General features: G+C 37.1%; 2 protein-coding genes across 3 annotated transcripts; both read left to right on the top strand.

Annotated features, from left to right (window-relative positions):
- Window positions 1–1,776: 1,776 nt before the first annotated feature.
- Window positions 1,777–2,907, top strand: LOC131914103 (olfactory receptor 7E178). 2 transcript variants are annotated; one of them, XM_059266697.1, is made up of 2 exons: window positions 1,777–1,800; window positions 1,987–2,907. In XM_059266697.1, exons 1-2 carry the CDS (start codon window positions 1,777–1,779, stop codon window positions 2,905–2,907), a joined length of 945 nt encoding a protein of 314 aa, XP_059122680.1. The 2 variants fall into 2 exon arrangements, with proteins under 2 accessions (XP_059122680.1, XP_059122681.1); XM_059266698.1 differs by lacking the exon at window positions 1,777–1,800 and having other exon boundaries at window positions 1,930–2,907.
- Window positions 2,908–11,552: 8,645 nt separating this feature from the next.
- Window positions 11,553–12,506, top strand: LOC131914102 (olfactory receptor 7E178-like). The gene has a single exon (XM_059266696.1). It carries the CDS (start codon window positions 11,619–11,621, stop codon window positions 12,504–12,506), a length of 888 nt encoding a protein of 295 aa, XP_059122679.1. The 5' UTR covers window positions 11,553–11,618.
- The last annotated feature ends 568 nt before the right edge of the window (window positions 12,507–13,074 follow it).

Raw genomic sequence — 13,074 nt, 5'->3', positions numbered from 1 at the left:
TCCAATCAGAAAGCCATTAATTTACTCCCATAACATTTGTGCCACAACAACACCCATAGGCATATCTAGTCATACGGTGATGATTGTAGCTCATAGGATTCATAGCTGGGTAAGACTGTTGATGACACCCCCTCCCACAACAGCAGCCTGCATAATCCTGGACTATGCAAGCTAGCCATTAGGGAGCAATCTTCTTGGCCAGTACCAACTTGATTTCTCCATGTCCTGAGACCAGATTTCGTAGTATTTTCAGCAACAGGATGGCCACACATTTAGTGAATGTTTTTCCATTAGGGATTAGAGTCAAGACAAAAAAATGATGAAAATCTGTGAAGATAACTGACACATAAAATGTTTTCTGATTATGAACTTTTAACTTTAATTTAGAATCTACATAACATAGTTCAGCAATTATATTGTTTAGCATTCTATGTTGGAGAGAATTTTTTTAAAAAAATAATTCTTGTTTGCTTATAGATGTGATGCTGAAGAAGATAATGCATGTGGAACTATCTACAGAAAATTTAAAAAATATACATTATCACAGTGCTGTTAGTTATCATTTACTTTCACATTTATATTGATATCAGACACATTATTATAATGAGTTGAGAGAATGACCTTATTTCATAAAGCTTTTATTGATGCAAATTTGAACATAGGTAGATGAATAGAATTTGTTATATGGAAAAAACTCTGACATCTAATTTTCTCTGTGACATCCAGGCTCATTCCTATTATATTTCACTCTTGGGCTTTAAATGAATAATGTGTCAAGGTTTGTACTTAAGGTTCCTATATCCTAAAATGGGCCTGTATATATAGCTGTTTTAATTTTAAAACTATAAACATGCCATATTCCATAAAGAACATGGACTGAGTCAGGACCCAATTTTGGTTCTTAAATAACATTCTGTTAAAGAATATCAGATGCTTTGCAAATTTTACTTTTATTTCATGTTTAAAGAATGAACTCTTATGAGCAATGTGGCCTTTACCATCTTACTGGTCCCGCTCAACTTCAATGCAACTTATGAAACTTTCATCTTTCATACCTTGATGAATTTGACATTATTTGATAATGTCTAACTAGAGTTTTATTTTTGCCTTAAAATTAGTTCTTTAAAAATTTAAAACTACTTGACAGTGTCATACATTTATTTGTTCAATGGACTTTTTTTATATTCTTTTTTAAAATTTTTTTTTAATTTTTATTTTGCAATACAATTCAGTTCTACATATCAGCCACGGATTCCCTTGTTCTCCCCCCTCCCGCCCCCCTCACCTTCCCCCTAACCCACCCCCCATTCCCACCTCCTCCAGGTACTCCCCTCCCATTTTCATCTCTTATTTTCTTCTCTCTCCCACTAAATCTTTTCTTCTCAAGTTCCATCTGGGAAATTCTTGCACACGTGTGCATAAAATAGGGCTGCTACTTACTCTTGTTTGTTTTGGGACAAGCTCTCACTATTGCTTTGGGTGTCCTAAAACTCACTATGTAGACCAGGCTGGCCTCAAAACTCATAGAGATCTGCCTACCTCTGCCTCCCAAGTGCTGGAATTAAAGTCCTATAACTCCAATCTCTGCATTAATTACTTTCAATATAAATAATATTACTTTCACCAGGAAAGGATATTTCTTATTGTATATTTTATCTTAAAAGAATATTTTCCTGTGGTAATAGTTTTGTAGGGAATGGTTTTGCTATTCAAAAGTAGTATTTCATTTGGGTTTCTCTAAAGTAGATATACATAGAATGAGACAAATAACAGAAAATGGTCAATAATGAAATTATTCTAGTATTGAATATATAAAAACTGAGAAATATTGAGAGCTGTTTATGAACCTGAAATTAAATGTGTAGAATTTATCAGCAAACTGCTTCCATTGAATATTTAGAGGCATTGTTGTGTATTGGTTTAATTATTTATTTTTCTCCAATCCTCTTGTTCGTTTTCAAAAGGTGTCCAAGTAATATAAAAGAGAAAAATATAACACGTGTCTCAGAATTCCATCTCATGGGACTCTCAGATGATCCTCGGCTTCAGCCTATACTCTTTGGACTGTTCCTGTTCATGTACTTGGTCACAATGCTTGGGAACCTGCTCATCATCCTGACGGTCAGCTCTGATTCACACCTCCACAGTCCGATGTACTTTTTCCTCTCTAACTTATCATTGGCTGACATCAGTTTCACCTCCACCACACTGCCAAAGATGATAGTGGACATCCAGACTCACACCAGAGCCATCTCCTATTCAGGATGCCTGACTCAAATGTCCTTTTTCATGCTTTTTGGGTGTTTGGACAGTCTGCTTCTAGCTGTGATGGCTTATGATAGGTTTGTGGCTATCTGCCATCCTTTGCACTACCAGGTCATTATGAACCCTCGTCTTTGTGGCTTGTTGGTTTTTGTGTCTGTTCTCATCAGCCTTTTGGTCTCTCAGCTGCATAATTCAATAGTATTACAACTTACCTACTTCAAGAGTGTGGATATTTCTCATTTCTTCTGTGATCCTTCTCAACTTCTCAACCTTGCCTGTTCTGATACCTTTACTAATAACATAGTCATGTATTTTGTTGGTGCCATCTCTGGCTTTCTTCCTATCTCTGGAATTTTTTTCTCCTACTATAAAATTGTTTCCTCTATTCTTAGAATGCCATCTCCTGGTGGGAAGTACAAAGCCTTCTCCACCTGTGGCTCTCATCTGTCAGTTGTTTGCTTATTTTATGGGACTGGCCTTGGAGTATACCTCAGTTCAGCTGTCTCATTGTCTCCCCGGAAGGGTGCAGTAGCATCAGTACTGTACACCGTGGTCACTCCCATGCTCAACCCTTTTATCTACAGCTTAAGAAACAGGGACATCAAGAGGGCCATGTGGCAGCTCCTCAGAAAACCAATCTAATCTCAGGACCTGTGCCGTTCATTTCGTATCTTTTGTAAATCTGTCTCACAGAATTCCCAATTCTTATAATACCCATGGCAATCTTCATTTGTTTAATATTGCTTTAATAACCACACAATTGAAATCAACCCTCTTTCTCATATATTTAGAAATCAGGAAGGCAGTAAATTCTTCTTCCCTTCCATATTATAAGAAAATGCTCTAACTAGCTTCCTGCCATTCTTAATGGGTAGAGGCATACACCGAGACTAGGGATTATGTGCTTATTAAAAGGTATCATCATGCTGGGTGAAATATGTATGATATACAATTTTCTCTTATAGAAACAAAAATGGTACTTTTCTACCCTTCTTTATGTGTCTCTTCAGAAATGCTCCACAAGTGTTTGCTTTTACTTCTCTGGAAGGTTGACCATGTTACAGTGGATGACTTCACTTCCAGATGTGAATAGGCAATACTATTGGTCTCAGTGTGTTAAAAAGGAGAACAAGAAATTGGGAGGGAGTGGAAGTTGATCTAGGAGGAGTTGAATGGGGCATACAGGGTGAATGTGACCAAAATACACTGTATGCATTTATGAAGTTCTCAGAGAACAAAATAAAAACATTATATATTAAGGATTTGATTTTTATTCAATAGATTTATACATGTTGTCTGTGAGGATGTAGGTTATTGGTAGTCAAGCCTGTATTTATGAAATTGCCCAAGGCATTTATAAAAATTACTGGTGCTTATGGAGATCTTTCAAAGGATCTGATTCATAGCACCCACACTGTGGCTTACAACCATCTGTGACTCAAGTTCTAGCAGATCCTGTGCAGTCTTCTGGCCTTTGTAGGTACTACATGCATTTAGTGCACAAATTTACATGGAGGCAACACTCATATGCATAAAATAAAAGGATATAAATAAAAACCTTTAAAAGTACTGATGTCTGTGTTTCCTATTCAGTGCTTTTGATTTTCTGAAAATGTGTGTGACTGAACACAAATTTTTAAAGGCACCTAAGGTTTATCCTGAAAAATATACTGATGTATTTATAGTCACTTCCTTGTATGAAATGAAAATTGCATTGCTGGTTTCAGGATTCTCTATGATATTGACACTAATTGTGAGCTTGGGTGGTAACATTGTTAGACTTTATAGAGTTTTAAAATACATATGGCTAGTTCATTTTTTAAAATTGGGAAGTTATACATCTCAGTTTTTAAAAATGTTTGTCTTTCTCTATGACCCTTTTAGAATTTCCCTAATGTAAACATTTCAGCTTTATTATATTACATAATTCCATTAATATATCTCTGCTTTTCTTCATTCTTTCTCATTTGCTTCACTGATTTAGTGGTTTCAAATAATCTGTGCTTAAGCTCATTGATTCTTCTTTGTGCTTAGTAGAATCTATTATGAACACCTTACTGATCATTTCAATTGGGTTATTGTGTTCCTCAATTTTAAAATTGTTGTATTATAATAATCTATATGCGATTGTACCATTTTGTTCATACACCATTTTCCTAACTTTTGTCTGTGTAGCACCCCCATTTATTGACCACCCTTTGTCTGTTTGAATTTGTTGTTGAATAAATCATAGATCACTATTTTTTAAAAGAAATTTGAAGAGTTGCTTTCCTATAATTTAATTTATTTCTTTGGTTGGGCCATGTTTCCTTGTCCCTTTGTATGTCTTGTATTTTGTTGTTGAGGTTAAAAAATGTCAATTCTTACAAGTTTTACAGGTTGGCTTCATATAGGGAAGGGCTTTTTATCAATGGACAGGCTAAAAACTCTGAGTGATTCCCGAACATTTCCCAGTGATTATCTTCTCTAGGAATGTGTATATGTGCTTTTTAATCAAGGACTCTTCTCTCTCTTCTCAAGAGCCCACCATCTTTTGTTTCAACCATTGTCTGTCCCTGGTACTGAATTCTCTCTGATGCTTTATAAAATGTCTTAGAAGTTTTGTCTATGGGCCTAGTACTGTCATTTCAAAGGTATTGTCATTAATTTCAGTGCTTCAAGTCATGCAGCACTAAAACTAGTTCTTTAGGAACACAATGAAAAGATAAGGATAAAAATTTAGACAAGTATTTTACCTTAATTATTCATTCCAAGATAGAACCTCAGAGTTGGAATCTTTCCCCCAATTTTACCATCTGGTTTTTGGGAGTGGGAGCCTCTCTGGTGAGCAAATGAAACAAACTCTCTTGTTCACTGTGATACTGCTATTGGTTTTGCACTTCCCTGAAATGCTGATCTTTCTTAACCAGTTCATGGAGTTCCCACAAGGAAATTTGCTACACGTATGTTATTGTCAGTGTCTCTGTGGAGGACTGAAGTCTAGGGCTTTCTGTCATTTTGCTGCTGTTACTATGGCCAAAAGTATGTTTCATTAAACAGAGTTAATTAGCTGAAAATACACATAAAAAGTCTAAAGAAAATACATTGTGGAGGGAAATGAACTTGGTGAGAAAAGAAAGTGTACATTTGGAATATCGGTTGACTATGGACACAGAATTTCTTTAGCACATTGTTACATCTTGCTGCTGGGAGAAAACCCAAGATTTTTTTTTACATTTTTGAGTAAATGGACAGGATCTGCATGAAGAGATCTGCTGCACTTATGACAGTCTTTTGGGAAAGCTTGGATGAGAACATTGTGGTTTGATGGGTTGTGTAATGTACTAGGCAGAAAAGATGTGTAATAATAATCCCATGGCACTTATAGAAAATCATGGGTGCTCATGATCATGCAAAATTCTTTAGTTGATACAAAAGTTAATTTCATCCCATGTCTTAATTCTTTCATAATGTTTATCTCCTCCTCCTAGAGACATTTAATCAGGAGGTACATATCTAACTTTGTTCCTGAGCTCAGAACATCAGCTCTCACTGCTCACTGAATGTGAAGGAGCAAGAGAATCTTTTTCCTTCCTTTATTATGCCTCATTACTAAGCATTACGTGTTGCATGTATCATGGGAAACACTGCTTCACAACCAACAGGTTTATTGTATGAGGTATACAAAATTGTCCCAAAGTGTAAAATTTCACCAAAGGAGCCAATGATGTTTAATAAATTGGGGGAGGGGTCTGTAGGGGGTCTGAAAAGATTGTCAGCAAGAATTCCTCTTTTTTTCGTTTTAATTTTTAGTTTTAGTTTCAGTTTTTGTTTTTCTAGACAGAGTTTCTTTGTGTAACAGCTCTGGCTGTCCTGGAAACCACTCTGTAGACCAGGCTGGTCTTAACCTCACAGAGACCCACCTGCCTCTGCCTCCTGAGTTCTGGGATTAAAGGCATGTACCATTGCTGTGGGATAATGCCATTGTACACTGGTTTAATAAAACACTGATTGGCCAGTAGCCAGGCAGGAAGTATAGTCAGGGTGAACAGACAAGAAGAATTCTGGGAAGAGGAAGGCTGAGTCAGGAGTTGCCAGCCAGACACAGAGGAAGCAAGATGTAAAGTACCAGTAAGCCACAAGCCATGTGGCAAGGTATAGATTTATAGAAATGAGTTAATTTAAGATTTAAGAACTAGCTAGCAGGAAGCCTGCCCAGGCCATAGTTTAAAAAATAACATAAGCCTCTGTGTGTTTATTTGAGTCTGAGTGGCTGAGGGACCAGGCAGGACATAGGAAAACTTCCAGCTACATACCACCACAGCTGGCTTAATTCTTAACAATTTATTTAGGACATTATAATATGTCCTCTCTTCCCTTCAAATCCTCCCACTTATCCCTCCTTGATTGTCTTCAAATTCATGGCCTCTTTTTCATTAATTGTTATTGTTATTATATGCATATATGTATTTGTATAATTAAATGTATGTGTGTTTGCCTGCATGTTTGTCTGTGTATCACATGTGTACAGTGACCATAGAGGCCAGCAGGCATCAGGTCCTCTGGAACTGGAGCTATAGACAGTTATGAGCCACCATGTGGGTGCTGCTGAAGTCAGTTCAGTTGGAAGAACAGCAAGTGCACTTAACTGTTGAGACATCTCTCTAGCCCTCAAATTCTTGCTCCATGTATAGCTACCAAGAATGCCTTCTATCATATCTATTTGTATGTATCAGCTATCTTTGTATCAAGAAAAGCAACCTAAATTTTATGTTACTCAAGACAGACTATACCTATCTGCAATATTAGTGTTGAATATTGCAACATATCACTATTTACACACACTATGACTTATCCATGAGAAAAAACCCAACAAGCAGCAAACACAATTTTTGAAAGTGATGAAGTGCTCAGAATGAAAAGAGACCTAAATAAAATATATTCTAGAGGAAGGTGATTATTCCAACTCATGAAGAGAGATCAGAATCACAGGAGACACTGATGAACTTTGATTATGTGGTTTATCATAGTGTCAGTGCAAATTCTTGTAGTAGAAGAGAAACCAGGGCACTTCCACAACTGTAAGCCAGAAGCAATGCTCTGAGAAGCTGGTTGGGTGTCTGTAGAAATAACCGGCATAGTGAAAATTATATCCATTTTCCAGTTTGTCCTCAGGAACTTTTTGTTGATATGATAATGATGAGAATTGCAATGGAAAGGCACGTTTTGAGACCTGGATATTAGTGTGTTTGGATCCCTGATAGAAGATTAAGTGGACAGCAGTGTAGATCCTCTGAAGACACCTACCTCATGGTTCTCATGGCCTTGTTCACTCCTCTCATTTAGTGTGAATAAACCTAGTGATTTGCTTCCAATTACAAGATGGTTGAAGAAGTAATGGAAAACCATTTCTGGAAGTAGAATAAAACTAATCAGAAGACTGGAAAATAATGTTTTAGTCCTAGAGTTCCTGAAAACAAAACTATTAAATGATCCCATAGTTCTATAACTAGACATATATGCAAAGGAAATGAAATGTGTTTGTGGAAGAGACATCTGCATTATTTTTTAAAATTTAACTGTATTTTATTTATTTTGTGCATATATGTGCACATGTAGGAATATGTGTTTTGTGCCCACTTGTTCCACACTGCCTGTGTGTAGGTCAGCAGATAGTTTTTACAAGGCAGTTCTCTTCTTCTACCCTATTAATTCCAGGGCTCAAACTCAAGTTTTCAGTCTTGGCATCAGGTTCTTTTATCCACTGAGTCTCCTTGATGGTCTTACATTTTCATTTTTATTGTAAAACTATTTAGAAGAGTTAGGAAATGGAAACACCCCATGATCCTGTTGATGAATGGGAAAGGACATACAATGAGAAATGGGAAATATGGGGCATACAGAGGATGGGGTGCTTACTACCATTTTGCTGTTTGAGAGAGCATGTATGAAACTGGAAGTACAAGAAACCAAAACAGAAGACATTTATACTATGATATAATTCATGCATTGGAGGCAAGAAGTTGATCTCATAGAAGTTATGATTAAAAAGGCCTTGAAAAGTAGGCAAGAGGGAGAGGGAGATGTTAGAAATGTTGATTCAAATGTGCGTGTATATGTGTGTGTTTATTAAAAAGCCAGAAGAATGGATTTTGATGATCAAATTAAGCAAATGGACATACTCATCCCAATTTGAACATTATATAGTATAACCTATATAAAAACATAGTATGTCATATATTTAATTATTGTGATTCATCTGAAAAAGGGAAAAATGGCTTGCTTCCTGTTGCCTTTTTATGTTATAAAATAAATATACAAACATCAAAAGTTTTGTCCTATATAATTACATTGAGAGGAAATGCTAGAACTGAAGACCTAATCCAATTAGTAAAAACGCATATTTCTCTCATACATAAAATAGTAACATGAAGGTCTTAATCCATGGTCCTACCGTGGCCATGGTCTGTGGTCCATGCTGCCACCAACTGCCATATTAGGGTCTGTGGAAGTCCATGATCTATGCTCCCACTGATTGTAAGTGGTAAGGAGGCTACTTTTGCAGTGGTATCGATGACTGCAGACTCATAATTGGGAAAGAGGGACATGGAAGGCTTCTGTGACAACTGCTCCCCACCCCAAAAGGAACAGTCTAGACAGAAAGCCATCAAAGAGAACTCTTAAAAATTGTGATAGGGATGTTGCAGTGTAGCTCTTCACACCTGATGGCTTCTGGCAAAAGTGCAGTTGGGGAAGGAGCAATTTTCTTTAACTGTCTGGCCCCTGGGAGTTTGACCACGCTCCAGTGAGTATATGGGCAACACAAACACTTTCTCCTTTTTTTTGGAGGAGGTGGTCACAGGAGTGGAGGGTCAGACTGGAAAGTGAGTGTTATTAGGGTCCATGATATGAAATTCCCAAATAATCAATGAAAATATGTTGGAAAAAATACTAGCATGAATAAAGGGAAAGGTAATGGAAACAAGACTTTCTCTTTAGAGACAAAAAGTGAGACGTGGAAATAGTATGTGATTATTAGTATGGATGATATGCTTCTACTCGGATTTCCTAAGCAATAGAATGCATTGGCATATGCCCAAACCCCCAAGCTGAATTAAAAACAGTAGTCTTATGGGGCATAGTGGTTCACACCTTTAATACCATTATTTGGGAGGCAAAGGCAGGCAGATCTCTATGAGTTTGAGGCCAGCCTGTTATACATAGAGAGTTCTAGGACAGCCAGGGCTACACAATATAACCCTGTATTGAAAAGTAAACTAAAAAATTGTAATCTTAGTTTTACACAAATATTCTATTAACAAAAGCTAGGAAGGTCTGTGGGCAAGCCTTTCCTGAAATTTCCAAGCACATTTTCTCTTTTCCCTTTACCATTAATAGGAACAAGTCCCCAAAGCAAGGGATAATGTGGACCAATAGGCTAATTAGGAGCTGTGTGCATTGAGCCCCCAAGGTCACACAGTTGAAGTAATTACCCAGTACTTTCAGACATGTGCTTTGCAAGCTTCAATCAATGTCTCTTACCTCCTTTGGACACCTTCATTAACTTGAGCCCATCTTGTTTTCAAGCATATAGCCTGTGGCTTTGGTGAATATTATGCAGAAAGGAGCAGTTGGTAATGCCCCTGCAGCGACACATTCTAGTCCAGTAAGTGCTAATGGAGATGGTGGGAGGGTAGAGGGACTGTCAGGAACACTGCTTCTTTGTCATCAAGAGATGGCTGTTGGGATGGAGGGCAGGATAACAGCATGAAAATATTCTGCTCTGATGACTGAGATAACTTTTAGGACTGGGTTGGGCTCTAGGAACTCTCAGAGTCTGCTCTCCTTTCACAGTGGTTCTCAGTTCTGTAGGCATCTCCCCCACATTACCGGGCAATGGATTTTGTTTGGGCAGGGAGAACTGACATGGAGTTCTTTCAACTAGATGGAAAACCTCCTTCTTGGATACTCCAGGTGTTGTGTTTCTCATTTGTGTACGTAAGAATTTATGATCAGAAAAAAAAGAGTGGATACCATATAGAGAAAATAGCAAAGGTGATCTTACACAAAAAATATTTTCATAGGACTGTATGGGGTTAACACAAAATTCTATAAAATAAAATATTTCAGAAATATTTCTTAAAAGCTCATTATTATTTAATTATCTCAGGCGTGCTGCTCACTAATGCCTTATGTGTTCAGGGCATTTTAGGGTTATACGCACATTTGTCAAAGTGGAAGTCCAGCAGAGTCAAGGTCAGGGATTGAAGCTGTTTGAAGACAATCTATGAATTTGATTAAGCCCTTATTTTCATGGATTAATGAAATAGAAAATCAAAGAATTAAGCAACTCCATGAGTTAAACTGGAACATAAAAAAATTCTCTGTGATTATGAACTTTCAATGCTATTTTGAATCTTATAGAAATTTGTTAATAGTCCATATTAAAATCTTTAGTCTTACAGACTATCATATCAAGACAATCCATGTATCATCTTAGAATACCATAGGTATTTTTGGTAGTGTCTTAATTTCCTTTAGTTAGAATTGTATTTTTTCAGCATGGGAAGGATTTTTTATTATATTTTTTGTTTGTATTGTATTGTGATCAGAGTATGGTATATAACGTTTTTGGTCTTGCACACTCTTCCTAAGAGTGTCTCTAACGTAAATGAATGTAGAAAGATATGAATAACACGAGGCCAATGGGAAATAAGTCTGTGTGTGTGCCTTTGTACCAGTGCTGCTTGCAGCCTTGTTCAGAGAAACTTCTTCTTTCAGTTGGTGACAGTTAATTTAGAGTCACAACTGGCTCAAGTGCTGAAAAGACTGTTGAATGCTCAGTCCCAAGCAGGACATCTATGTCACATTCTCCATGACTCAGGGAGTATCACATAAGAGCAGGTGGAAAGAATATAAAACTGGAGGATGGGGAGGAGTGCTATGAAATGCTGTCTTCTGGACATGGCGTGGTCATTGCATGCATGAACGTGTAGCAACTGTGACCACCTGCACAAGGCCTACACAAAAGGAATGAAAGTAGAAGGGGACTAGTTGATATAAGAAGGATATCATCATGGGCCAGAGATGGATTGATAAGGGTAATGGGAGACTATAATAATAATATACCGTATACATGTATGAAATTGTTAACAAAAGTAAGTTAAAGAACAGTGAGACTGTAGAAAATCAGAAATATTGCCAAAGATGTGTAGTCACCTGATCATTTCACAAGAGAGTTGTTTTAATCCTAAATACAGACACAGTGTTGAGTGATGATAAACTTCTATAATTTTTTCTATCTTTTAATTTTTAAAAGCTGTCCAAACAATATAGAACTACAAAACCTAACACGTGTCTCAGAATTCCATCTCATGAGATTCTCTGATGATCCAGGACTGCAGCCCATCCTCTTTGGACTGTTCCTGTCCATGTATCTGGTCACAGTGCTTGGGAACCTGCTCATCATCCTGGCTGTCAGCTGTGACTCCCACCTCCACACCCCCATGTACTTCTTCCTCTGCAACCTGTCCTTAGCTGACATCTGTTTTATCACCACTACAGTCCCAAAGATGATTGTGAACATCCAAACTAATAGCAAAGAAATCGTGTATGTGGGCTGCCTTACACAGATGTCATTTTTGATCCTTTTTGGATGTATGGATGGCATGCTTCTGACTGTGATGGCCTATGATAGGTTTGTGGCTGTCTGTCACCCTCTGCACTACTCACTCATCATGAGTCCTCGCCTCTGTGGCTTTTTAGTTTTCCTGTCTTTTTTTGTCAGTCTTGTGGATTCCCAGGCTCACAACCTCATTGCCTTGCAAATCATATACTTCAAAGATGTAGCAATTTCCAATTTCTTTTGTGACCCTGCACAACTCTTTAATCTTGCCTGCTTTGACACATTAATTAATAACATAGTCATGTATTTTGTTGGTGCCATATCTGGTTTACTTCCTATCTCTGGAATTTTCTTTTCTTACTATAAAATTGTTTTCTCCATTCTGAGAATACCATCATCAGGAGGGAGGTATAAAGCCTTCTCCACTTGTGGTTCTCACCTGTCAGTCATTTGTTTATTTTATGGAACAGCCATTGGAGTATACCTTGGTTCAGCTGTATCACATTCTCCAAGAAATATTGCGGTGGCCTCACTGATGTACACTGTGGTCACACCTATGCTAAATCCCTTCATCTACAGCCTGAGGAACAAGGACATTAAAAGAGCAATGATAAGACTCCACAGCAGAACACTGTAATTTCAGGGCCTGTGGCACCCACTTGGAATGTGGGTTGGTAAATGCAGCAGAGCAAAACTTCTAGACTCATGCATCCTAATTCTGAGTTACATTGATTTTAAATTTTGATGACTTTAATTCCTTCTTTCATTTCATAATAGAATAGTAGTTAGAAAAGTTGTGGAGAGGGAGGAAGAAGAGTTTAAAAATGTATACAAATTTTTCAATTAGTGAAGACAAAAATGTACTGGAGATGGTAATGTTACATAACAATGTGAATGTAACTATTACCAATGAAGTAGACAATAGCAATACTTAAAATGCTTATTTTTCTATCTCACTAATGTTTTGCCATTACAAACAATGACAATAGAAACAACTGAGGTATCAGAAAAAGCATGGAAGAAATGAATACTATACATGAGTTACTCATGAGGTGAGAGGAACCTTAAATTTTCATAAACACTCATTTTCTATTTTTTTTCTTCTTCCATTGTTACCAGGAATTCACTAGAAATTGATAAAACTTGGATTAAACTGAGTAATTATAAGATATATCCTCCAAGGTCATATAGTTGCGAACAATAAG

Source organism: Peromyscus eremicus, chromosome 7, assembly GCF_949786415.1.
Source record: "Peromyscus eremicus chromosome 7, PerEre_H2_v1, whole genome shotgun sequence".
Taxonomy (NCBI): domain Eukaryota; kingdom Metazoa; phylum Chordata; class Mammalia; order Rodentia; family Cricetidae; genus Peromyscus; species Peromyscus eremicus.
This window is presented reverse-complemented; position numbering and strand designations above follow the sequence as displayed.